Source organism: Pleurodeles waltl, chromosome 5 (genome assembly GCF_031143425.1).
Source record: "Pleurodeles waltl isolate 20211129_DDA chromosome 5, aPleWal1.hap1.20221129, whole genome shotgun sequence".
In the NCBI taxonomy this organism is placed as follows: domain Eukaryota; kingdom Metazoa; phylum Chordata; class Amphibia; order Caudata; family Salamandridae; genus Pleurodeles; species Pleurodeles waltl.
The window spans coordinates 1749037634-1749065519 of NC_090444.1; the positions used below are offsets into that span (position 1 = coordinate 1749037634).

At 49.5% G+C, this 27886-nt stretch overlaps 1 protein-coding gene across 1 annotated transcript in view; it reads right to left on the minus strand.

The window, feature by feature from the left end:
• PKHD1 (PKHD1 ciliary IPT domain containing fibrocystin/polyductin) overlaps positions 1-27886 on the minus strand; it is a 1684711-nt gene that overhangs the window by 578564 nt on the left and 1078261 nt on the right. Inside the window, exon 42 of the mRNA XM_069236642.1 lies at positions 41-174. Coding sequence (XP_069092743.1) covers positions 41-174 — 134 coding nt within the window. The remainder of the gene's footprint in view (positions 1-40; positions 175-27886) is intronic.

Consider the following 27886-nt stretch of genomic DNA (forward strand, 5'->3'; position numbering starts at 1 on the left):
CAAAATAACCACAAAGACGGTCTCTGTCAGAAGAACTTACCTCTACTGTGTTGGTGGGTGATCGGATGAGAATTCCAGCCGGTGATAATATTTCAATGTTGGAGAGTGCAACTGTGGGGAAAATTCCAATGACTGCATTTCGCCAAATTCTGTTACCATGTTCCATCCCTTCCTCTAAGATGCAAACATAAAAATTATTTTTTTCCTCGAAATATTATGCAATGATGTGATTTGAGGCCATAATATAATAGGCAATGATGCTCTATAATATGACTTGTTTTAAAATTACAGTTTGAATAATTCTTCAGAGATTTACAACACGTACTGTTATTTTTGTTGATATTTCAATGATCTATGGCCTAAATGAATTATGTTTGTCTGGAAAATAAATAAAAACCGATAGGGATGATTCTTAAACTTTATGGCAAGCATCAAAAGCTAAACAGACAGTTTTTTCACTTTTAATTGTTAACTATACAATCATACCAGTGCAGTGCTGATGTACACCACACATGTCCTGCACCACCAGTGCTATCCACTAGGCACAGTGGTGTCCAGTGGGCCCTGGATAAATGGGAAGGCATGCAGTCATCGTGGTGCCAGGGAGTAAAGTGCAGAGAATTCTGCCAGGAGGCAGGGATAATTTCTGCCCATGACTCTATGCATCTTTGGGGCCCATCTATGCTTCTTCGTGGCCGCCATCTCGCACGACCCCACACACAGAGGATGGAGGAGCTAGGCCTTGCCAGAGCCTGGGTTTTGGATCAAGTGTTGGTGGCCACAGGCATCAAGCACATGCCTATTGTGACTGTTCGCGATACATCGAAATAAATACAGAAAACACGTTTTCTCAGGTTTGATTTATACGATTTTGCAGGTTCAAAGACTGAACAGGAAACAGAAGGCTGTAACTACAGTAAGGCCGCCGTGGAAGGGCGCAGGTCACCCGGTAAGAACTACAGCCAGCGACAGACACCGCAAACATGATAAGGATCCTGAACGGCAATGGAGGGGCCCGCGGGAAGCAGAGCAACGCTCTAGTCTTCCCGCGGGACTTTTCGGGAAGGAAGTGACGGCGAAGAGGACAGGGATTGGGGAGAAAGGTAAGTGGGGGTGGGTTTAAGGGGAGGGAATAAAAGGGGTTGGGGGTGGAGGGACCGGCCTCTTTCCGCGTTCCCATTGCGCAGTTTTAGTTTGGAGTGGCCGGTCCCTGGGGTCTTTGTATCGGCGGGACCCCTTTCTTTTCCGGGTTGCAGGTAGGGTGGCAGGTAAAGGGGAAGGGGTATACGGGTACCCCCCCCCCTGTTTTCCTTTATGCATTAGGTCGGGGCGCGTTTTCAGCCCGCGCCCCCCTCCTCCTTTCCTCATGTCTACGGGAGGCGGCCAGCGCTCCCGTTCGAGCGGCCGCCCCTCCCCCTCGTTTTGGCAGGAACAGGGGCACGGGTCTTGTTGGCCAGCCGGCCGCACTTGCGGTGTCGCGGCCGCGGGAGAGGGTGGGGGGGGTTTTTTGAGTCGCCGCGGATCCGGGGGGCCCTGCCAGCGGGCCCCTTTTTGCCTAGGGGCCAACAGGCTATTGCTGTGGCGGCGGATTGCACTGGCCCCGACCGCGTGGGGCCCAAGGGAAAGGAAGGAAAAAATGGAGAATGGATAAAATGAATGAATCCTTCTAACAATGGGGGAGTGGAAGGATATATAAACATGGAGATGGTGCTGCGCGGCGGACTCGGGCTGGGCGGCTGTGTTTGTCTAGGTGGGGGAGCCCACCTCATTACAGTGTGGGGCCCTCGCCACCGGCCCTTAAGGCCCAATTAGGTGAGCAAGGGGCAATACAGGCCCCATCCCCCCCCCCCCAAAAAAAAAAAAAAACGTTTCGGCACAAGGTGGCTGTTACACAAGGCACAACCAATGCCCTAGCGGGACACCCCCCCCGTGCCAGGCTCTACGCAGGACCCGGGGAGGCACCAAGTTAGGCAGGGCCCATGCAGCTCTCTCAACGCACCTTTGGGCCCGCAGCAGGGGGGTACAGGCAGGCAAGGCCGGGTATGAACTCCGCCTCGGCGCCGCGGCAAACAGCCGCATCGTAGAGGTGGCACAAGCGGCGCTTCGCATTTGGTATGGGGCCTGAGCGGAAGGGGACAAGAAGTCGGGGAGGATAGTGGTTTAGGCAGCGTGTTGGGAGCCAGTGGCGCATACGGCCATGCGGCTTGCGGAAGGTTAATGCCAACGTAAGAGGTTGGCAGAAAGGAAGCCATACCAACGGGGCGCAAGACGGCCCCAGCGCGTTGGTCAGAAGCGCTAGAGGGGCCTCCGGCGGCCTTCTCTACTCCGCAGGATCGGGGACAACACAGAGATGGTGGACGCCATGTGGGTCACGATGACATGTCTAATAGCTACATGATGAGGAGTGGGAGTGGTAAAAAACGGATGGATGTGTGCGTAGAGGGTGTGCTGGAACTTGACTGGGAAGAGGATCTGGAAGAATGGGAAGAGGGGGAGATCAAGGAAACGGAGGGCGTGGCACAAGGGGGAGGGGAAAGGGACGCATGAGCGGCACAACCCCTCTCTCTGTTTTTCCGTTTTTGCAGGAGCGGGACAACACTAGTGGCCAACAGGAAAGAAAGCAAGAACAAGCATGGGGCCGAGGGGCCCGGAAGGTTTTTGCGGCCGGTGGCTACGAATGGCAGAGGTAACGGGCAAAGGTGGTCGGTTTGGGGGGGACAGTGCAAAAGGGGACAACACTCCAATTACAAGTCCATTGGGGTAAGGGAAGTTTCGATATTTGACACACTAACAGGAAAAGATAAGCAGCGAGGGGAAAATGGCACAGAGCTGCAAGCCAGAGGTACAACTGAAGGCGGGGACAAGGCTGCAGGAGAGAATTCAGGCAAAGATGAGTAGGAAGGGGGAGAACATATAAAAGGCTACCCTATATGGGTCTGGCTATGCCATTGGCTCACACATAGCGGATGAAGCAAAGGACAGAATATGGAAACACGAGTACGTAGACGTTTTAAACTGTTACATAGGGACAAGCAAGCCAAAGAAAGGTCATAAGGAAGAGGAGTGGGAGTTGGCCTGTAGGCCGAGGGTGCCAAGTAATATGGGCAATGGGACATCAGCGTTTTTAATCTTTGCAAGCATTTATGGCGAGAGATACCTTGACAGGGCTATAGCACTATTTAAATACAGGGGCATCATTAGGGAGGTGCAGATGCATTTTGGGGGTTTAGCCTGGCTGATTTTGGACGAGGAGTTCAGAGCTTGAGTGAGCATTAGTACAGATAAGCCATGGGGGGCCATAGACCCAGAATTAGGGATGCAGTGGATGAATTCATCACAATCTGCAGCATCGACACATACGGCCAGTGGGTTACCAGTAGTATATAAGACGTTTTCAGGCACGTCCCGCCCCAAGGGGGGCGGGTGTGGGACATAAGAACAACACCTAACACGACAGGAGCGTGCTGGAACTTCAACAGGGGTTTCTGCTCCAGACATCTTTGCAGAGGTTACCATGACTGCTTCAAGAGCGGGGGCCGTCACCTGGGCACACAATGTTTTTTCACTTTTCAGTCCCTCTGAACAAGGGAGGGCTGCTAAAGGCAGAGGGACACTGGGCGCCACGGCCTCAAAGGGGCCTACGCCAGTCGGGTTAGACTTTATTTTCCCATGGCTGAGTATATGCACGGTATAGGGCAGCTGTTTTAGGTTAACAGAAGGTTTACAAGAAGGTTGCAGGGTCAGCTACCAAGGCCCACGAGTGAGACGTTGGGCGGACAATTGCGGTCTGCAAAGGAAACACCACAGGTGGTAAAGAAAAAATTTGGACAAGGAACGGGCATTGGGCAGAATTGTGGGCCCATTTTATGAATGGCCAAGGCAGAATTGGAGGATATCTACATGGGGAGTCGTGCCGAAGAAGGCCCGGGTGATTTCAGGTTGAAACATCACCTCTCATGGCTGGAGGGCACATATGTTAACGATTTCATGGCAGCGGAAGACACCAGGGTGGTGTATGTATATGTGGAGGATGCTATAAAATTGGTCAGGGCATGTGGCCATGGGGCAGAACTGGCAAAACGCGATCTACAATCAGCGTGCAGGCTATTGCCGATACATCCAAGGGATTTTTGATTTGGTGGAGATGCAGTTTGGAGGAGCGAGCCATGCGGACAGGGTCCTGCCCATGGGTTTTTTGTGCGATTTCATGTGCCTGGTTCGAAGCCTTAACACCTTCATGCGGTGGGTTTTTGTTAAGAGCAGTGGGCATTTAGGTGGTGACCCACTATTTTTGAATGACGCCCCCTTTTTTGTAGGAAGTAAAGATGCAGGGGAATGCCGGACGGCTATATATAAAAAAAAAAAAAAAAAACTCAGGACATGGCACAGCAGATGGGAGTGCTGGAGCACTCGGAAAGACCGAAGGACCCTCATCGTTTATCACCTTGCTGGGTATTTGAGTTAGACTCCAGTACAATGACGGCCAGATTACCGGCACAGGAAGTAACGGAGATGCTGGTTTTTCTCGGCCACGGTGCGGGAGGCATGAAAAATAGATTGGAGAACAGCCCAGAAGCTGTCAGGGCACTTTAACTTTGCTTGTAGGGCAGTTAGGGGGAGAGGACGTTTTTGCAGGCGGCTAGGTTGTTCGTTTGGGCGCAGCTTTTGACACACCACAGAATAGGAGGGTCAGTGGGACTCAGAGGAGAGGTTAAAGTTGGGAAACAGTTCTGGACCAATGCAACGGTATCCACGTGTTTCTCTGAGGAAGAGACAGTATGGCTGGTGCGCATGTTTTTTGGGGTTTTTTCTGGGAGGATAGATGGTGCGCAGAGGCGTGGCCCAAGACAGCGGACCCGGCAGACATTTGGGTATGGGGGGAACGATGATCACGGGATGGGTGGAGATGTCCTTAGCGGAATCCACTCAGCAATGTTTTCGTTTGCCATGGTTGGTTTTTCAGCTTTGGAGCGGCTACAGGAAATTTTTGGGGACAGAGTGAATAACAGCTAGAGCATCAGGCGTTGCATTTTGGGCTGTGCATGATTCGAAGAGGTTTATCAGCGGCCAAGATCAGGGGTAAACTGGCGGGAGTATCTTTGTATGGGAAATTGTTTTGATCACGACCAGGCAAGAAATGAACGTTGAGAAGAATGTGGAATGTTTTGGGGCAGAATCAGAGCGGTAGAGGGTAGAACGGCCAGGAAACCCGTTGATTTTGATTTGTCACTAAAGTGGTTTACGCGTACGGCCGGGAAGTTGCGCAGACGAATGCGAACTAGCACTTTTCCGCGCATGCATGGGTGGAGGTTTTTTGGAGCTTTTGGAGTGTCAGATTTGTTTGGGGGGGGCAGCAGCTGGGATGCGATACAAGGAGGTGGTGTGCACGGCGATCGATTGGGGGGTCATGACTTAGACGGTCGGAAACCAATCAGCTAGGCAAAAGGAAGTGGGTACAGTTAGAGGAAGGGGGCAATGTATTGACTTGCCCAGTCATAGAATGGAGCAAGTTTCAATCCTCACGGATGTCAAACAAGGAAGCAGGGGTTTGTTGTACACAGATCAGGGTCCAAGCTTAATAGATTTCAGCTTTTACGAGGTTTAAGGATGGTGTTTGGGACGTGTGGGTCGCCGGGCCATTGGGTTTTTTGGTACGCATCCGTTTAGGATTGGGGTAGCTACGGCTGCGGCGCATTTTCGGGTTGGGACTGGGCTAAGATCAGGGCGATAGGCCACGGGCGATCGAAGTTTTGCGAACGTTACGTTAGACGCTGAAAGGTGGGGAGAAACAGCTGTGAGGGTTTTTTTGGTAAAAGGGGGAGAGGTTTGTTATAATAAAAAAAATAAAAAAAAACATGTTACAGTTGTTTTTCCATTGCAGGAGACGAGTTTGGTCCAGCGCAGGGCAAGATGGTTACATGGCTGGTCGGCCATTAAATTGTCCACGGGGCGGCGAAGTCCGCGGAGGAACAGATATTTGGTCGGGCCTGGGGACTATCCAGCAGACGGCACGAGGTGCTACGGTGGGAAAAGAGCAGAATGCGGTGGGGAAACTGCTTCTTTCATCACTGCTAACTTACTGAGCGGGGGATGTGCAGATTTGTTAATCATACATTTGGGAGAGAATGATCTTGTGAAACGGTCAGGTCTCATGCTACTGCAATACATGCAGAGGGTTTTTGGAGTTTAAAAACAAAAAAAAAAAAAAAAAACGCATAGTACATGCTTGGGGTGGACAGATTTGGTTCCACGTAGAGTGTGGAGAGGGGCAGTGAAGCATGGAGCCATGAAGCGGGCTCGAAGGAAACTTAACAGAGCCATGAGGGCTTTTTGCGGGGCGCAAGGGAGCAAAATATTGAAATATGGGAACATTACAGAGCAGGAGGTTGCACTTTTCAGGGACCATGGTGTTCACCTGTCCACAGTGGGAAATGCATACTATTTGACAGATCTGAGACTGTGTTTTTGAAGAGTTGTGGGGAGAGAAATTGTGAATTGCAAACGAGAAATGAGAAGTACTGGTCGCAGTAGCGTGGCCTTAAGGGGGGTGGGGCAGCAAAACGCCAAATGGGTTTCTGCTGGTTGGCAGTAGATGGGGGAGGGTGGTGAGTCAGATGCGGGCTTGGCCACCCTTCCAGGGAATAAACAAGCAGGTGAAGGCTCTGAGTGGGGGTACGCGCGAACCAAATGGGGCATGAAAGGAAAAGGGGAGCGCGTAGGGGAATGGAAACGAGATAAGGGTTTGAAGGGGAAGGATGAGCCAGGAGATGTTAATGGGAGGGCTTTATTAAAGTTACGGTTATGTTTAAAAGTTAATGGTTATGTAAATTATGCAATCCTGTCCTAATAAATGACCTTTTACACTTAATCAGCTGTCACTGAATTATTTCCCGATGGAGGGGCCCGCGGGAAGCAGAGCAACGCTCTAGTCTTCCCGCGGGACTTTTCGGGAAGGAAGTGACGGCGAAGAGGACAGGGATTGGGGAGAAAGGTAAGTGGGGGTGGGTTTAAGGGGAGGGAATAAAAGGGGTTGGGGGTGGAGGGACCGGCCTCTTTCCGCGTTCCCATCGCGCGGTTTTAGTTTGGCCTCCCACCCACCCGGCAATTAGAAGGGCGACTGGAAGGACGGAAGTTTAGGGTCAATTAGCTAAGGGGGAGGTTAATTGTCAGTTAGGGCAGGTTGCAAGGGCGAGCGTGCAGTAGATGGGGGAGGGTGGTGAGTCAGATGCGGGCTTGGCCACCCTTCCAGGGAATAAACAAGCAGGTGAAGGCTCTGAGTGGGGGTACGCGCGAACCAAATGGGGCATGAAAGGAAAAGGGGAGCGCGTAGGGGAATGGAAACGAGATAAGGGTTTGAAGGGGAAGGATGAGCCAGGAGATGTTAATGGGAGGGCTTTATTAAAGTTACGGTTATGTTTAAAAGTTAATGGTTATGTAAATTATGCAATCCTGTCCTAATAAATGACCTTTTACACTTAATCAGCTGTCACTGAATTATTTCCCGAAAACGCTGCATGAAGGGTCCTGTCACCAGGGCCAGACTTTAGCATGTCTAAGACGAGCTTAAGTCCAAAGAAAAGTATGTTTAAACACATTTTTTGACGACCGCTGGCACTCTTGGCTGCTTTTTGTTTGCTGTCACACTACTGTTGAAGGGAAGAGTGAAGCTTGGTATGAAAAAGTAAAAATTATGATAGTACAACCAGGACGTAAACAGAACGACAGACGTGCAATCGTGCCACAGTGTTGCCCTTCCCCTGGTAATGCCGCTGTGCGCAGCACACCCACGTTTTTGCACTCTTGGACAGTGACAAGCATGAATCTGGCAGTCAGGAGAGTGCATACAATAAAGCACATACGAGTTCAATGGAAGAACAAGCAATTTACCCATCATTCCCTGTCGCAAAGTAATTAAAGGGCGAAGGCGGACGTTAAACCTGACCCGAGGTATCTGTTGCTTATTTGTTTCGAGAGGTTTGCCAGATTAAAATGTCTCACACTAGGAACATCCTGCGGGCGAAAACGAAGACAAACAGCCAGGCTACAGTTACAGCATCTTGGTATTCAAATGCAGTCTGCTGGTAGGTGCTAGCATCAAAACATTACCATGTACAATGTCCTGAACTGAGAGCCACCTTCGAAACAAGTCAAAAAGCAAGCACTGTCAAAGACAATAGGTGGGGCGTTTTTTTTTTAATGAAGAACACATGCTTGTCATTGATTGGCAAGCTTGCGAGCGAGTTCAAGTCGATAGGTGAGCGTGTGAATGTGAGAATGATTTGATGGTTGGAAGGGAGATTACATTAATAAATGAGTGATTGGGTGCATGGATAGAAGAATGACTGCATGCATGAATTATGTGATTGAGTGCATGGACTGATGCATGAGTGAGCGCCTGGAAGAATGGACAAAGAGATGAGAATTCTTTGAGATGTTGGGGGATGTGGCGTACCATCCACAGAGTAAGATATGACGGCCTTCTCTTCCTTTTTAACAGATCTACACGCATGCAGTTAGCAGTGTGTGTGAAGGATTAGCTACATCATCCAACAAGTTGCCACCACAATGTCAGAGGCAATAACATGCTAGACGCGGGAATTTTCATACCTATGTTGTGATGCACAGTATTACACCAAGGATGGGCACCATAATGCAAACAATGCCCAAGAAGTGTGACCATGAGCCAAAAATTGGTAGCTTATTCCGTAAGTGTCCACAATGTGCTAATAATGACCATCCTTTTTAAATTTTAAAGGGCCATTATTGTTCTGGATGTGGATGCCAGCGCACTGTGTGAGGTCACCATAGGTCCAGGAATACTAGCTATGTGCTAGCAAAGATTTATCACCACTATGCCAAGAAATCCCACCATAATGCCAATGTTAGCATTTCGGCAGCCATGAGTGTCGTTGAAACATCAGTGTCAAGAAGATGCAAAGAAACACTACCAATATGCTGGAACCACCATTATTATATATAGGCATAGAAATAACACCAAATTAACAATAATTACAGCCACTGTTCTAGAAATGGACCCCATCACGTTAGGGGCATGAAAGATATTGGTGTTAGACCACGGTTGTCCTTCTCTTAGTACAGCTGACATAGCCACTTGCAATACAGCTGAAGCTGTCTCTGGCCAGACCTAAAAATGGCTGTCCAAAATGATGCAATTAAATGCCATCAGTCTGTTTTTTAGATAGGAAAGTGTTCCAACCTGTGGTCCTCATGATTAAAAGCAAAACCTAAGGACCTGTTTTGCGTTGTACTTGGAAAATCTCTAAATTTCTGGAGCAAATGCTAAAATCTTAGGAGAATTTATGTTTCCTCCAAAATTCTACAAACTGCTTTCATCACCCAACTATTTAATAATAACTTGATTTATTCATGTAGAGGGATTTACTCCTGCTCTTCTGCCCTGCTGTTTCTAGGCACTACTGGCTGGGTAAGTCAGCTAGAATATTAAGTATTATGTCCAACATAATTTTTTAACATCCATTCATAGGTGTAAAAAGACACTTACTGCAGAAGTTTATAAGGAGCATTAGTTCCAGGGCTCCTCACGCACATGACACACTAGCTAGCTGTGTCACGGGCAAATGTACAGAAATATTACCAAGTGCTGTAGAAAAAAAGCGAACGCATTGTCTAGTGACCTGAACACACACTTTTCTTGTGTATAGAGTCCTAAGACATCTTATTTTACACCCAAATATCAGTTTCCATATGTTTTTCATTTCACAGCTCTCCTCTTTTCCATAGATTATCTTACAGCACTTTAGTTAAAGGGCAAATGATATATATTTCAAGCTAACAATGTGCCTGGGGTGTATCAATCAGAGCATCTCAGGACAGAAGACACCATTTTGACAGTCATCATTCTGGAGGTAAGAAAGGAGTGTCAGGCCCTGCTTGGTTGACTGTCTCGGCTCATGCCAAGCGGTGTGGAGTCGCGTAAGAGAATATGCCCTCGTCTTTCATTGTATTGCGAAGAAAATTGTGCCAAAGTCACTGGATCTTGTTCAAATCTAACCAGTTCAGATAGAGAAAGTGAGGTAAACACTTTTTTTTAAACCAAGGCGTAGCTCGTTAACTATTCTATTATGATGGAAATGATGTAGCGCTTTTCATCGCTCTGCAAGGCCTAAAGCACTATTTGATGTTGAGTAAATAGTTATTCCACATGTATCATTTATATAGAGCTTTTTGACTCTCCGAGATCACAGAGACCAAATACTAAAGCAAAATCAGGCACAGGGCAGAGCGAGTGGGGGGACGGGACATGTTGCAGTTAAGGACCCTTACGTAAAATAAAACGGCTAAGGTAATAAGAATTATGTTTTATACAATTATGCATTATGTCAGACCTAACACAGATTTGTGCATGCTCAAAGTGAGAAAAGTCTTACTTTAGTGAATAATTTTTTTAACATGAGGCCATTCAGATTGGTAAAGTATTCCATAGGCACGCAGGCTGATTGAAAACACTAACCAGTCCTCTATAATTGTTCACCATATGAAAGAATGTTGATGTACAGGTAACCATGTCACTTAAAAATAATAATGTATGTTATATATAGCGCTAAGGGGCACAAGAAAATTGGCGCTGCACTGGGTGCAGCACCACTTTTCTTAAATCTGCCACAGCGTGTATTGATTTGCCCAGGGAGCTTTATTTCACTTGGGCCATCTTGCTCCTGCAGGAGTTAGACTCCTGCAAGAGCGAGCAATCTGATTGGCTGCCAGCAAGCCAAGAAATTTTTTACTGGCAGCCATTACAGGACTCAGTGACTTAGGCCTCGATTTAGATTTTGGTGGACAGGTTACGGATATGCCGTCTGCCGATATATAAATCCCGTAGGAAATAATGGGATTTATATTTTAGCTGATGGGATATCCGTCACCGATGTGATAGAGTAACCTGTCTGCCAAAATCAAAATCGGCCCTTAGTCCACTGTCCTGAAGATATAATACATAAAGATATATGGGGAACCTCTAGATCCCACGGGAAGGACTCCAAGTGGACCTCCCTGAGGCAGAAAAAATCAGCAAACAATGCAGCGATCCCTCTACACTCTTGTGTGATTGGACAAAAAAAGATGGCGGCTGGGTTACATTCATTATATTTATGGCCCGGTGAGCCTACTACCAGAGGTTATTTCAAATAGAGAGCCCCCCTCTCTGACCCTTCTAAGGGCAGGGGAGCCCACAGCCGGGGCTGAAGCTTGTTTATGTGGGGAGGTGGGATGTGCGGCACACTCTCTGAGCCACCAGAGGTCCAAGGGAGACCACCCCGATCCGAAATTAGCTTACGTGGGGAGGGGGGCTCGCACCTCTCCCCATGCATTCGGAGACCCCAGGAAGCCCAACCTTGTGGCCGACTTTACTTTAAATGGGGAGAGGGACTTCGTGGACCCCCTCCCAGAGCCATTAAAGGCACTGAGGACCCCGTCCCCCAGGGCTAGTTTTATGTCCCGGGGAGCCCACCTCCGGGACATAGCAGTTTCCCTGCCCACACCGATATCATAAATGATGTCATAAAACATATAAAGAGTGATGTCATATGTGAGGTCTTAAGCAGTGCATGGCAGGGCGCAAGTTATAGTTAGCACCGCTACCTTTAACTGGTAAATTTCTGATCTTCTGATCACACCTAATTATAACATTACTTTACCCTGTTTTTTTTCTTTCAGAGTATATATATATATATATATATATATATATATATATATATATATACCAAGTGCAACTTTTCGGAAGCTTCATAGGTATTTTCAATCATACACTTTCTACTTGCATCTTTTAAAACACTTTTCTCTTTTCTCCCTCATGATGCTTAGGTGTGGATAGTTATCTTAAGAAATTCCCATTGTAAAAAAAGTAAAAATTAGAAAATGCTCAGAATACAGTGTATTGACATGGCTGCCTAATAAGCCAATGTAAAATTGCTTGCACATGTATGGTGAATGTCTCACACATATTGCTAGTGAAAATTTCGAAAACCTCAGCAATAGTTCACAGTGACAAGCCTGTGAATATAATCAGTAAAAAAACTGCACTGTTCAAGGTGGCATGGCTAGTCTGCAGGTGCGGGCCCACTTTTTGCATGTGGCCACTGGATGTGTCAAACTGTATCCCCAAACCCCCTTCTGCTAGGCCTTACTGTTTACGTCCTGATCCAAGGCCGGTCCAATGGTGCTTCAAACTAGAAAAAGGCATCTCAGGTTTGTCTCTCAGGCATACCATTGGTGTAGTTGGCATCCTGAGCAATAGTGTCTTAGCACTCTCTCAAGAGGGAGCTGTATGTAGTATGGTATATTTTGGACATCAAATGGGACATTACTTTCACTGTACTTGTAAGAAATTGGGTTGTTGCTTGACTGAAGTGTGAGCCCTGGCCAAGCAGCAACCACAATCCTTGTCAGGTTGAGGCCCAAGCCATCCCTAAATCAACTTGCGTTCAGCCCTTGGGTAGCTTGGCACAGAGCAGTAAGGCTTGACTTAGAAGCAATGTGTAAAGAATTTCTGGAACACTTCAAAGAGTAATAAAGTGAAAACACACACGAAAAGGACCCCACACCAAGATAGAAACACAGAGCTTTCTTTAATCCAATCAGTAGAACCAGAGATATTCAGGTTTAAAGATTTTAGTGAAAATAGCTCCAAAAAGCACAAAGCGCCAATTGTACATATTTGGTTGTGCCGGAATGGGGCAGAGTCCTAAGTTCAGGCCACCGGCTATGGGGTGTGGGCCAGCTACTGGGACGCAGGTAGACCTGCTGATCAGAGTACGTTAAATCCTGGTTTGTGGGGTGTTGTGAGGATTCAAATGGAAGATGCGCCACACAACCGAAGCAATGCATCAGTTCTGAGATGCGTCAAGGCTGTGATGCGAGGACCTGTGTTGTTGAGGATCCCCTCAGCGGGGTCAGTGATGCAAAGTCAGCCCTCAGGGATGCGGCATGCAGTTGGAGAGATGTGTTGGTTTTAAGGTGCTGCAAAGCTGAGAGGCAGAGTCCGGTGTGGTTGTTGAGGCTGCTGTTAATGAGGGTTGTGGGGGCCTGCACAGAGATTGAGTTGCGCAGTGGCAGTTACGATGATGCTGCCAAGAGGTCACGGGTTGTGAAGGCAATGAAGGTATTTGTGATGTGTTCAATTCATGCAGCAGCTACAGTGTGTTGGTTCTGCTCAGGTTTGCAATGTGTAGCAGAAGAGATACATCAGTTTTGCTGCATCCACAGAGTCCGGCAGAATACCTTAAGTCCTCTTCCAAGGGCAATGGACTGGGGTGGCACCACTTGACAAGGTAGAGTCAGAGATGGCAGAGTCCAGGTGCAGGTGCAAGGTTGTTGGAAGCCTGTTGTGTCCCTGGGGCTTTAGATCAGAAGGCCAGCCAATTAGCTTTTGAAGTCACTCTGGGTTCAAGTATCCTTTTCACACAGGCAAGGGGTCAGCAGGTCAGCATGAGAGGGTAGCAGTCCTTCAGAGCAGCAGTCCAGCAGAGTGGTAGTCCTTTCAGCAGCATAGCTGTCCTTCTTCCTGGCATAGTCTCCACAGGACCAGAAGTGTACTGTAGAGTTGGTGTCTGAGGTCCAAAATTAATACCAGGTGCCTCCTTTGAAGTGGGAGAAGTGCTTAGAGGTTTCCCTTTTAAGTGCACAGGTTTCCTGCCTCCACTGCCCTGGCTCCAAACTAAGTACAGGTTGTATACAGCACTTTGTGTGGATGCAGGGCACAGCCTACTAACCCTCCCACCAAGGCACAACTAAGCTTGCTATTGTGTGTAGCTATCTAAGAGGAATACACAAAGCCCAACTGGAAACTACACACAATCATGTGACTCAGAGACAGTCAGCAGGCCCCAAACGGCTAAGGCAAGAAAATGCCAACTTTCTGAAAGTGGTATTTTCAAAACTGTAATTTAAAATCTGACTTCATCAAAAGTTAAGATTTTCATTACAAATCCAGAGACACCAAACATAAACTGCTAACTCCAATGTTATTCTGTGGGAGAGGTAAGCCTTGCAGTAGGGAGGAACACATTTAAGAGTTTTTCACAACCAGGACATGCCTATCCAGGGCCTACCCTAAGGGTGACATATGTATTAAAAACAAAGGCTTGGGCCTGCAAAATGAGTATTTTTGAAAGGTTGATAATGGCAGTTTAAAACTGCATGCACACAGACTGCAATGGCAGGCATGTTTAAAATGCTACTTAAGTGGTTGGCACAATTCAGTGCTCCAGGTTCACTTGCATTTAATTTACAGGCCCTGGGCATAGGGAGTGCCACTTTACTAGGGACTTACAAGTAAATTAAATATGCCAATTGGGTATAAGCCAAATCTATGTTAAGGAGAAAGCACAAGCACTTTAGCACTGGTTAGGAGTCGTAAAGTATGCAGAGTCCTGAGTTCAGCAAAAGCAAAATCAGTAAAAAGAGGAGGTCTGAAGGCAAAAAGTTAGGTGAAAACCACTCCAAGGATGCCAGGTCTAACACTGCTAACAAAACCTGCACCTTAAATTTCTGTCCAAAAACTGAGGCCCATATTTATACTTTTTAAGCGCCGCATGTGCATCATTTTTTGACACAAAAGTGGCGCAAACTTGCAAAATACAATTCTATTTTGCAAGTTTGCGTAGCTTTTGCGTCAAAAAGCGGCGCAAATGCGGCGCTAAAAAAGTATAAATATGGGCCTGAAAATGTAATCTTTCCCACATTCCAGGTGTATTGTGGTCCATGAAAATACATTCAAGACTGTGGCCAAATAAATGACATTTCATTTCATCTTTCGTCTCTTTGGACTCCTTTCCGTGGAATGCGGTCAATAGCAGCCTAGCCTTCATTTACTCTTGGCTGTTGTTGCTCTCCCTCTAGCTTAACATACCTAAAACCAGATCTTTTTTCTTCCCATGTGTATGTTCCCCTTTGCTAGTCCCCTTCCTTCTTATATATCATTTCCTCTCACTGATATTTATCATCACAGGCACGAGATCATGGTGTTATGTTTGATTCCTTTACCTCCTTCCCTAATCACATCTCCTCCATTGTCTCCATGTTCTGCTATGAACTCTACAGCCCACGTAAAATCTGTCTCTTTCTTACTTATCAAGCTACCAAGATTCTATTCTGTACCCTTGTCTTTTCTCACCTTGACTATTGCTCTTCCATTCTGCACCCTTACCCATCTCCAGTCAAATTTAATTTCAATTTGTCAGTCAAACTTCTTTTTTCTCCTTCCCTCGTCTGCTCCACTGTTACTTTGCCTTCCTGGTTTATACTGTTTTCTGTTTCACTCCTGTATTCTCTTTTGCTTTCTTTGTCTCACTTTCAGATGTAGTCACTGTCTTGCCCCTCCATATCTTTAATTCACTGTTATGCCTTATGCTCCCGCTCTGTTTCTTTTTGAATCTCTTGCTCACCCTCCACCCAGTCTAATGTCTGTTTATTGTGCCTACTTACTCCTAAACAATGACAGTTTCATCTACTGCCTGTTTGTACTGCCTCAAAGTTACACAATTTTTCCCTCCTCTCTCCTGTCCTTTCGCTTTGGTCATATTAAAGCAGCCCTTGGGCAGCTCCAGTACAACCAATCAGAAGAGATACACTGCATTTTGGCAAAGGTGCCCTATATATAAAATATAATGAAATTAAACAGTCCTGCTCTCAGGCAACGCTTCCTCAGACTGTCCTAAGTGGCAAGCCCAGGAGGGGTGTGTGGCCTGTAAATGATGGAGTAAGGTGGGAGCTGCATCACTCCCGGCTGAACACCACCATCCACCGCCATCCTGTGCTATCCTGGCCAGGTAAGGCTGACATACAGTATGGGTGGCTTATGCCCTGCCACCCGATGCTGCTATTTATCTGCCCCCTGCCGTGGATCCAGCCCTGATCGAGTGATTTCGAAAATGGCAGCGGCACCGCAGTGAAGACTGGGGACGCAAGAAAGTGACTGAACAGCGGAGGGCCAAAACCTGAGCCCTTCTGCATTGTTGCTATTCTGAGCTGTCCTAGAGTGCAGGAATTGCCCCCGTTGGCCTGCAGTGGTGGAGGAGCGACTGTGAGATGCTGCAGCAGGAAAGAAGCGGGAGCAGCGGCTCCATCCTGGGCGATCGGTTCCTGAAGCCTGTTGTTGCTTTGTGCAGAGTGTCAGTGGAGGGCCTGGTGGCCTGTTGATGGGGGACTGTACCTGCTACAAACTTTGGGACCCTGGGTCTGCTGGAGGCCCCTACTAGTGGGAAACTTGCACTGCTGGGCCCACCTGGTAAATATTCCTGCTGGGCAGCACTCCCTCCCTGGGTCCTGCAGTGGGATTCTGCAATGGGTAGTGTCCCGGTGACAGGGCCCCTGGAGCCTGCAAGTGAGGTTGAGGCCCTCTGCCTACGAGAGCCCCAACTGCTTCCCTGGCCTTGGAAGTTTGGGAGGCAGGCCTGGAGCTGCTGCTGGGCTCCAGCATCGTGACAACTTGGGGCTGCTGAGCCCTGCTAGCAGTAAGACCAATGCTTGAAGTGGGACACTTGCTACACACTCCCCATTTGCCCTATATATGCAAAATATTAACAAGTACTTCAAGAAGTGGGAATTGACAGGTCCTTGTCAGGCGCTTATGCCTGTGACCAGTGATGTTGAGGATGGTGGCCAGGCTCCATCTGACCCAGTGAGGGGTACACAGGGTGCCACACTTGACGCTATCCTGAAAATGATTACCGACTCATGAGAGGCCCTCAAATTGAAAATGGATACTGCTGCGGCAGATATGGTGATTCTGCAGGATGATCAGCAGAAGCTGGAGGAATGTGTCACGACTACAGAGCGTACTTTAAGAGACTTATTTCCTGAGGTGGAGTCCTTGAGAGGGCATCTAGCAGACAAAGAGGGGAGAGTTAAAACCCTGGAATACAGAGCAGAGGGTGCTGAAAATAGGGCTCGGATGGAATAACATCTGGGTGATGGGCCTACCAGAATGTGTTGATGGGCCCAATATGCTTGAATTCCTGTAGTCGTGGTTTAGAACTGAAGCGGTGCCTGAAGGTCTTTCCCCTTTCTTTGCACTGGAGTGAGCACATCAAGTCCCACAGCCTAGCCTCCACCACCTGGTGTGGCCATACAAGGATCATGACCATATTTTATGGTGAACCAGTGCACAGGGTGAGCTGCTGATCGACAATCACAGGCCTATAATATTTCTGGACTTTACAAGAGAGGTCCAGAAGCAATGGACAATGTTTCCAGAGGCTAAAACCAGCCCCCGCCAGTTGGGGGTTCAGTATGCAATGCTCTTCCCTGCGAGACTGAGAGTTGGGGCTGGTGACTGAAAGCAGTTCTTTGCCACCCCACAGGAGATGTGGGAATGGACTGACCGCAATCAACAGAATGTCAATCTTCCCTGTGCTTCTGGGTGGAGGGTTGCCCACAAATCATTCAGAAAACAAATGCAGCTGTTTTGTTTGTGCACCTGTCCCACAGCAACCTGGGAGGGTTTGGTTGGGCTATGTATTGTTATCTATGTTGTTGTTTTCAAGAAACTTCGATAAAAATATTGCAAACAAAAAAGAAAATTAATATGTAGTGGTCACAGTGCGATCCCTTCTAAATCATAGGTGCATCATGAACAATTTTAGGCAGTGGCGGCAGTGGCCACGCTAAGTGTGGTGGGTGCAAGCCCTCAATCGACTATGGGAGATGGTGGAGCACGTGACACAGACTCTGACCGGGACTCGGGTGTACGCTGGACTCAGATTCTGCTTTGCCCTGGATCATCCCTCAAACTTCTGATGAACTGCTTTGAATGGTGCTGGTTGCTGACACTTTGGATGGTGATGAAGTGGGGGATAATGGGTACACTGTGGCTTACGTGGCTTTGATGTGGGCCTGTGCAGGACAGCCTTACCAGTACTGCACATATTTGTAAGTGGATGTTGTGGTGTGATGCTGGGAAGTGCCAATGGTGGTGTACTCCACCCTCTGCTTTTAGGTGTGTGATGTCTGCACATATGTTTGTTGTTGGGTTCCTGGTTTGGATATGGGGATGTTGCCTTCTTCTGCATGGAGCAGAGGAGGTGATGCGTTGGCGACGATCCTGTGGATGGAGGCTATGTGTTGGTTTCGATTAGCGGAGTCAATTAAGGCCTCATAGAAGAACCCTTTTGCGATGCAAGCAATGTTTTGTCATTTAGCTGTGCACTCAGGGAAGTTTCGGCATCAAGCAGTGAAAAAGATCAGCAATGTGTCATCGTTGGGTTGAAATGTGCCAGTTCCGATTAGCACAACAGCATTGATGCATCGATGCATCGGTTCTCATGGATCAGCACAGGAGAAATCATCTTTCAGGGGCCCAGAACTGGATTGGCACCACTTGGCAGGGCAAGACTCAACGATTGCAGAGTCCTGGTGGTGTTGCAGGGTTGAAGGAAGTCTTTGATGGCCCTGAGACTTCAGAACAGGGGGCAAGCCAGCAGGCCCTTGGAATCACTCTGGTTTCAAGTGAGATGGGTGCAGTCCTTATCCTCAGCAGGGCACAGATCAGCAGGCAGCAGGGCAGCTCAGTAAAGCAGGGAGCAGTCCTTTCAGGGCAGTAGTCCAGCAGAGTGGCAATCCTTGCAGCACAGCAGTCCCTTCTCCTGCCAGAGTTCTTCACACAAATCCAGTAGTATACAATCGTGGTAGGGTCAGAGGTGCAGTACTTTGAAATGGAGGTGACTTCAAAGCAGGACCTTGAAGTGCATCCTAGCCCTGGCTCCAGAATATCAATATGAGGTGTGTGGGACACAGTACACTGCATATTCAGGTGTAAGCGTCAGCTCCCTCTCCCTCTTTCTGCCCAGCAACAGTTATCAAAATGCTGATGAATGCAGATGAATGCTCTTTCACACCCACCCCTCCTGTGTTTGTGGCTGTTTAGAGGGAATGCACAAAGTGTAGCTGTCACCCACCCCAGATGTGTGTTGGAGAGAGGCTGCAAGCAGAACAGTATGAGCAGAGAAATACCCACTTTCTAAAAGTAGCATTTCTAAAATAGTACTGTTAAATCCAACTTTACCATTAAAGGGGATTTATTATTTCCATTCAAGATATGAAACATGATGCAGCTACTCCTTTCTAATCAGGAATTACAGCTTACGAGTGTATAAAGGAATTCCCAATTCTAGCCTACGAGAGGAGTCGGCCTCACAGTAGTGAAAAACAAATTTGGCTGTTGGTTACTACCAGGACATGTAAAACTTACAAGTACAGGCCTGTTATTCTTTTACACAGCACCCAGGCCATAGGGCTACCTAGGGCATATCTTAGAAGTTATTCATGTCTAATAAAGGGGGAGTTTTAAGGCTCTGGTTATATGGTACACCACTCTACAAGGGACTTACAAGTAAGCTAAATATGGCAATTGTGTATACACCAATGTTGCCATGTGTAGGCGAGTCCTAGGGCCGACAAAAAAAATACTGCAAAAAGAGGAGGTAAGCAAACAAAAGGTTTGGGGGAAGACCACATAAAGATGACAGGTCTAACATCTGAGATAAACAATAAGGCCTAGAGGAAGATACTGGCTCCACATGGGCTCCTGGTCCAGTTTTATGTCACTTATATTGATACACTTTCACCCAAACTGGTTGAAATTTAGAAGGTGATGCTTAATGTACATTATCAAAATTCTTAGTTGTATTCTCACCATGTGGCTGCTGCCCTATACAATGCGGCTGATACAAGCGGATCAGGTGTGATTAATTCCGGGGAGCAGTACAGCGATCAATATTCATAGAATTCTGATGTTGATGCAGGATGATACCTATGATGAGCAGGAGGCAGTGGTCATGGTGGTAGATACTGAGAAGGCCTTCAATGGTCTGGGTGTTTCTCTATAGCAGTGGTTCCCAACCTTTTGACTTTTGTGGACCCCCACTTTATCAGTTCTGGAACCCGGGGACCCCCACTGAATCATTATTGGAATCTGGGGACCCCCTACTGAGTCATTACTGAAAGCTGGGTACATAATCTGTTCATATTATTATATTTTCTGAACAGCCGCGGACCCCCTGAGGAGGCTTTGCGGACCCCCAGGGGTCCCCGGACCACAGGTTGGGAACCACTGCTCTATAGTGTAATGGAGAAGATGGATATGGGACACAGCTTTGTGAGTTGGCCTAAACTTCTTTACTTGTGGCCCACAGCCCTGACGAAGATGGGCAGGGTGATTTCAGAGGTATACGTGGTGGGGTGGGGAACTCGCCCAGGATGCTCGCTATCCCATTAATTTTCCCGCTCGCAGTAGAGCCTCTGGACTGTAGTGTGAGATATGGTGTATACTACATGGGCTTTGAGTATGTGGTTCGGTCCATCACATTGCCTGTGGTGATGATATGGAGTTGTTTTTGAATGATGAGGCCAAGGACCCGGCTAGAGCTGTCAGACTGTTGGATCGGTTTGGGGGGATGTCAGGACTATGAATTAATTGCAGGATTAGCTTGTTCCCAGTTACTGATGGGATGATGCCAAACCTAGCCCCAAGAAGACTGCAGGGTGAGACCCCCTGCTTGAAGTATCTGGGAGTAAAGATCTACTGTGACCCTCAGGACTCTTTGGAGGCTCAATGTAAGGGCGGAGGTTCAGGCCCTGAGATCTAGCACAGACTTCTGGAAGATGCTGCCAATTTTGGTAGCCAGCAATATTGCCTTTTTTAAGATGGTCGCACTCTCCTGGCTGCTTTCCTTCTTTTTGGTCTTACTACCGCTTATACCTTGAGGTGTGTTTCAGGAGCTTGAGTCACTACTCATTGATTTCATTTTGGGTACTTAAAGACATCGGGTAGTGCTGGCTAAATCACAGTGCCCTGTGGCAGAATGTAGAATGGCAGCCCCGGATTTTGAAACGTATTATTTGGTGATGCAAATGCAAAAGTTCACCCAGTGGGTAGATCTTAGGCAGTCTCCTGAGAAGATGGCTGGCACATATGTCTCCACGTCCTGAGGGTTATTTCAGCTGCTTTTGACCCCCAGGCAGAATAACCAGGAGGGCCCTAGGGAGTTAGTAGTTATGAAGCACTGTTGGAGGCGTTGCTTGCAGAAAATATGCACATGGTTCTCATACCCTCCTGGTTTATCATTAAAATAGCTGGTGGTTTCTCGCACTGTGGCAATTGGCGGAGACTGGCAGAGTGGAAAGCCATTGTTTTACCCAGATGGGTGACCTGTTTCATACTGAGAGCTGATCCTATTTGAGGACCTGCAGCTGGAGTTTTGGTTGCTGGGGGAGTAGTTCTTGTTACATGGGGCTGTGGTGGCACCGTTAAGAAACACTGGGGGTCTGATTGACAGAGCCCCCTACGCACCAGGTCTGTCATTTTATTTGTACATCCACTGGTACTTGCAAACCAGTCACGGGCTTCTGTCGGGCTCTCAGAGTGGATATCGTTACTCCCCTGACGGGACCTCAGGAGTAATGGAAAGAAGATGTGGGTGCCCTGATTCCTAAGGGAGACTACTCAAAGATTCCAAAACAGGTTCCCAGGGGATCTGAGAATGCATGGTTCAAATTAATTAACTTTTATTTCCTTCATAGTCTATATCCTATGGTAGGATTGACAGATCCTTCTGGACTGCCAGAGCAACATGACCTAGATTTGGCATAGTAGGGGCTGAGATGTATCACATGGTGTGAACTTGTCCTACACTTTCGGGGTTCTGGCCAAAGGTGACAGAATCTGCCAATGATGTTACCCATTGTAATGTTTCCTGCTCCCGGAACATATACTTTTTGGGTTAGTACCCGTGCCTGGCCAAATGTAAGGTGCTAGAAATGGGGTCTTTGGTTGGCAGTCAGGTTACGCCTTCTCCATGCAAGGACCCTCACTCTAGTCAGGGTAAATCACACACAATCCAAATTATCCTGTGCCCACCCACTGGTAGCTTGGCACTGAGCAGTCAGGCTTAACTTAGAAGGCAATGTGTAAAGTATTTGTGCAATAAATCATGCAATAACACCATATAGCCCACAAAAATACACCACACAGTGTTTAAAAAAATATATAATATTTATCTGGATAAATGCGGGTCAATACGATTAAAGATGCAATAAGTGAATGTAGAGATATCACTGAAAAGTGATATAAAGGTGGTCATTACAACCCTGGCGGTCGGTGTTAAAGCGGCGGTAAGACCGCCAACAGGCCGGCGGTAAAAAATTTGCAATTATGACCGTGGCTGAAACCACCAACAAAGACAGCCACTTTAACACTCCGATCGCCACAGCGGTACAAACAAACAGCGCGGCGGTCACCGCCAACAGACAGGCGGAGGACAAAGTACCGCCCACAGTATCACAACAGGCCAATCCGCCACCTTTTCCGGGGCGGATTCACCGCAAACAAAAACACGGCGGAAACAGGATTTCGAAGGGAAAACGCTCACCTCTACACACCCCACGAGGAACGAGGACACCATGGACCCGGAACTCCAAATTCTCCCTGCGATTGTCTTCCTGCTCATCTACCAGGAGCACGAACGCCGGCGGCGAAGACCACGGTGAGTACTGCACCTACGATACAGGGGAGGGTAAAAACAGGGACACACACACGCAACATCCCCACCCTCACCCACTACAACACACACACACTAATACATATTGATACATCACAGTTACACCCCCCAACCCCTCCGGAAGAATGCAAAGACAATAGAACATTTGTGTAACCATTGTAATATATTAAAATAAAGTAGGCAAATATATATATATATATATATATATACACCATGTACAAAATATATACCAAGTATAGTAGTCCAGGTAGTGCTCCAATTAAGTCCGTGGAACACTGGGCCCAAACGGTATGGGCGAGGACCACACAAGATCCCCGACCATGACGGAGAGAACACTGCGGGGGCATCAGATACCAATAAAGCAGGCACCTCAGGGGGAGGGAAAGGGGGGGCACCTCAGCCGCTTGAGTGTACGATGCCAAATCCACGAGAGGGCCACATGCCCACTGTGCAATCCTGGGGAGTGCAAAGCCACAGTCTCTCAAGTCTCTACAGTGGGTGGGTTGCCCACGGTTCCATCCTGGGGAGTGAAAAGCCACAGTCTCTCAAGTCTCTACAGTGGGTGGTTTGCCCACTGTGCAATCCTGGGGAGTGCAAAGCCACAGTCTCTCAAGTCTCTACAGTGGGTGGGTTGCCCACTGCTGCATACTGGCGAGTGCAAAGCCACAGTCTCTCAAGTCTCTACAGTGGGTGGGTTGCCCACTGCTGCATCCTTGGGAGTGCAAAGCCACAGTCTCTCAAGTCTCTACAGTGGGTGGGTTGGCCACTGTTCCATCCTGGGGAGTGCAAAGCCACAGTCTCTCAAGTCTCTACAGTGGGTGGGTTGCCCACTGTGCAATCCTAGGGAGTGCAAAGCCACGGTCTCTCAAGTCTCTACAGTGGGTGGGTTGCCCACTGTGCAATCCTGGGGAGTGCAAAGCCACAGTCTCTGAAGTGGATAACAGTCTCCACTGGTTCTGGCATGGTGCCCAGAGTGCTTCATCCTGCTAAGGACAGAGGTAGTGGATGTATCTCTCCACTGGTTCTGGAGGGGGCCTTGTGCCCAGAGTGCTTCATCCTGCTAAGGACAGAGGTAGTGGATGGATCTCTCCACTGGTTCTGGAGGGGGCATGGTGCCCAGAGTGCTTCATCCTGCTAAGGACAGAGGTAGTGGATGGATCTCTCCAATGGTTCTGGATGGGGCATGGTGACCAGAGTGCTTCATTCGGCCCGTGACGGACTCAGTAGCGTCAGTGCCCTTGGCGCTCATGGGCCAGCGTTGCTTGAGGTGGCAGTGCTCTGTTCAGCGGTGCTTGAGGCGGCGGTGCCCTGTTCAGCGGTGCTTGATGCGGCGGTGCCCTGTTCAGCGGTGCTTGATGCGGCGGTGCCCTGTTCAGCGGTGCTTGATGCGGCGGTGCCCTGTTCAGCGGTGCTTGATGCAGCAGTACCCTGTTCAGCGGTGCTTGAGGCGGCGGTGCCCTGTTCAGCGGTGCTTGATGCAGCAGTACCCTGTTCAGCGGTGCTTGAGGCGGCGGTGCCCTGTTCAGCGGTGCTTGATGCGGCAGTGCCCTGTTCAGCGGTGCTTGGGGTGGCGGTGCCCTGTTCAGCGGTGCTTGGAGCGGCGGTTTCCTTTGCAGTGACTCAGCTGCTGGTGGTCCTTCATGGCCTAGCGGGGTTTGTGCTGGCGGTCCTCTCTGTCCCAGCGGGGCTTGTGCTGGCGGTCCTTCATGTCCCAGCGGGGCTTTTGCTGGCGGTCCTTCATGGCCCAGCGGAGCTTTTGCTGGCGGTCCTTCATGGCCCAGCGGGGCTTTTGCTGGCGGTCCTTCATGGCCCAGCGGGGCTTGTGCTGGTGGTGGCCTCCTGGGCAGCTGGGCTGGTGCTGGCGGTGGCCTCCTGGGCAGCTGGGCTGGTGCTGGCGGTGGCCTCCTGGGCAGCTGGACTGGTGCTGGCGGTGGCCTCCTTGGCAGCGGGGATGATGGCGGTCTTCTCCGCCGTGCTGCTCTTCCCAGACTTGCTGACTTTCTTGTGCCCCTTCCCCACCTTGGAAGGGGTAGCAGCTGACTCCACACTCCCATCTGTACCCCTGGGAGCGGCTTTGGTGGCTGGAGTCTTCCCCCTCTCCCGCCGGGCATTGGCCAACTTCTGATGCTTCACAGGTGGGGGACTGTCTGTGCTGTGGCTCCGTGCCACACTGGCTGCCCTGGTGGCCAGTGCACTCCAGATTCCGGTGACTACAGGCACCACTGGTCCCGGATATGTTGTGGCTGAGGTGCTAGTTCGGGCCCTAGGAGACGGACGGGGTGGGGGAGGTGTGGGAAAGAGGTCAAGGTTGGACAGGAAAAGTTTTTGGGAGACACTGGGACGGGTAGCTGGAGGGGTTTTGGGAGTGGAGGAAGAGGTTGTGGTTGTAGGAGGTGTTCATTTGCTGACTTTGGGTGAAGGTGCATGCGCTGGAGGCTGTCGTGAGGTGGATGGCTGTTGGGTCGGTGTGTGCCTGCGTTTGTGTATCTTGGGAGGGGGCATCACAGACACACTGGGAGAGGACACAGGGGACGTGTGAATGGTAGTGGGGGTGGTGACTGCACGTGAGCAGGGTGTGGTGGTGGGTGTGCTGGTGATGGTAGTAGTGGCTGTAGAGGTAGTGCATGCAGGTGTGAGTGTAGACGAGACTGGGAGGGAGGAGGGAGACGAGGAGGAGGGGGACACAGTGGAGGCAGTGGATGTTGGTGTGTATGGATGTGTGTGATGCTTGCGTGAGTGCCTGTGGGATGTGTGGTGCTTATGTTTGCTTGAGCTTCCCTTGGGTGTTGGCGTGTGTGCATGCTGGTCTGTAGGTGTGCTTGGGATAGGCTGGGGTACAGAGGTTTGGGTCTGGGTTGAGGAAGGTGGAGGGGGGAGGCTAGACACAGGGACAATGGCTGCCATCAGTGCTGAGGCCAGAGTCTGAAAAGCTTGCTGAAGGGCCGCCTGACCAGAATGAATACCCTCCAGGAATGCATTTGTTTGTTGCAACTGCCTTTCTACACCCTGGATGGCATTCAAAATGGTAGACTGCCCAACAGTGAGGGACCTGAGGAGGTCAATGGCCTCCTCACTGAGGGCAGCAGGGGTGACTGGGGCAGGGCCTGCGGTGCCTGGGGCGAAGGTGATGCCCACCCTCCCGGGTGAGCAGGCACGGGGCGAAGGCTGAGCGGCTGCTGGGAGCGCGGTGCTGGAAGGGGGGGTGGCCGCTGTACCTGTAGATGGGGGGGCATAGATGTTTCCGCCACCACAAGGGAGCTCCCATCAGAGGACGAGTCCGTGTCACTGGTCTCAGCTCCTGTCCCCACTGTGGAGCTCCCCTCGCCCTCCGTCCCACTGGTGAAGTCCAATTCCAAAGTGTGGCCCTCCATGGCCATGTGGGATGCAGCCCCCTCGTGCTCTGGTGCCACTGCTCCTCCGCCTGATGATGCTAATGCACACAAGAACAGGGAGACCACAAAAAGGGGGGGGACGACAGAAGAAAGACATGTTGAGTGCATGCATGACCGCTACCGTTGCCGGATACGACAGACACAGAAGCCCCATGCACTACGCCGCGCTCTTGGGTTCCACTGTTCAATTCCTGGGAAATGGCCTACTGGGCTATGGACGACATCTGCACACATGGATGACACAGGGGCATGACTAGGTGTACTTGGCACTCTACAGAGGTGCGGTGGGGTGCCACATGGCCTGCCTTACGGAGGGACCTTGCCTACGGAACTCGCCCTGGCCTAGGGAAACCCACAGCCCACCTCCCCCACCCAGACACCTCCACTGCACGCAAAATCAGCAGAATGCGAGTGTACTCACCCCCTTGTGGCTGCTGTGATGCCCTCAATCGCCCATCCAACTCCGGGTACGCCACCGCCAGGATCCTGAATATCAGGGGGGTCATGGTGTGACGGGCACCCCTCCCACATTGGGAGGCCATCCCCAGCTGAGCCTCCGCCATCTTCTTGCTCCAGCGGCGAACGTCCTCCCATCTTTTCCGGCAGTGGGTGCTCTGTCTGTGGTAGACCCCCAGGGTCCGGACGTCCTTGGCGATGGCACGCCAAATATATTTTTTCTGGTGGGCGCTGACCTACATGATTTGTACAGGGGGAAGAGAAACTTATTACTAACTGCACCTTCAAAGTGATTGGCCCCCATCCCTACCCTTGACATGTGGCACATGCACTCACCGTCGTTTCATGCACGCCGCACTCTCCCCCCTTCCTTCTTACATTCACCCCTTTCCACACAGGCATAGCCCATACAGCATGCTCCCAGTGTACTTACCTGTTTGTCTGGAGGACCGTAGAGTAGCGTGTACTGGGGGAGGACCCCATCGACGAGTTTCTCCAACTCCTCCGATGTGAAGGCAGGGGCCCTTTCCCCAGACACTCGAGCCATTGTCTCTTCCAGACCGAGGTCACAGCCGCACTTGTAGTGTAGGTCCTCTCCTGTCGAAGATCAGGTATCCAGTGATTGAACAGATAGAAAATGGCGGCCGGCGTACATCGTCATTGGCTCCTGGGACCCATAGGGTTCAATGTTAACCAATGCAGCATTGCGCCGCGGTCTTCGACCGCCTACTGCGACGGTGTACAACGCCAGCGCAGTTACCTCACATCCCATTGTCCCACTTTACAGGTCAGGCAGCCGCCATTTCAGGGGCCCACATGGCTTCATTTTCAACTGCGTCTCACATACCTAGGCCTAGACTCAACACACATACAGGCCACTTTTGAGATTATGAATGGTGTTCTGTGTAAGCTGTGGGTACGTACCTCTGAGTTGTTTGACTCTGTGCTCGCTGTTGTCCTTCATAGGCACCGTCCGCTGGGACATGTGAGGAGATGGCGGCATCCTCCGCTGTACAGACCGTTGGTGGACCTGTCGACAATGGAGGAAAGACATACAGGCTTGACCGTGCCACAATCCAGGAACTGTGTACCCAGTTGGAGCCAGACCTGATGTCAGCTATCCGCCATCCCACAGGAATCCCCCCTCAAGTGCAGGTGCTGTCAGTGCTCCATTTCCTTGCAAGTGGGTCATTTCAAACAACAGTGGCCATAGCATCAGGGATGTCCCAGCCTATGTTTTCCAACGTGTTGTCCAGAGTGTTGTCTGCCCTGCTGAAACACATGCGGAGCTACATCGTTTTCCCTCAGGTGGAGGATTTGCCTACAGTGAAAGGTGATTTCTATTCCCTGGGACATATCCCCAACATCATAGGTGCCATTAATGGGACACATGTGGCTTTGGTACCCCCCCGCAGGAGTGAACAGGTGTACAGAAACCGGAAGAGTTATCATTCAATGAATGTACAGATGGTATGTTTGGCAGACCAGTACATCTCCCATGTGAAT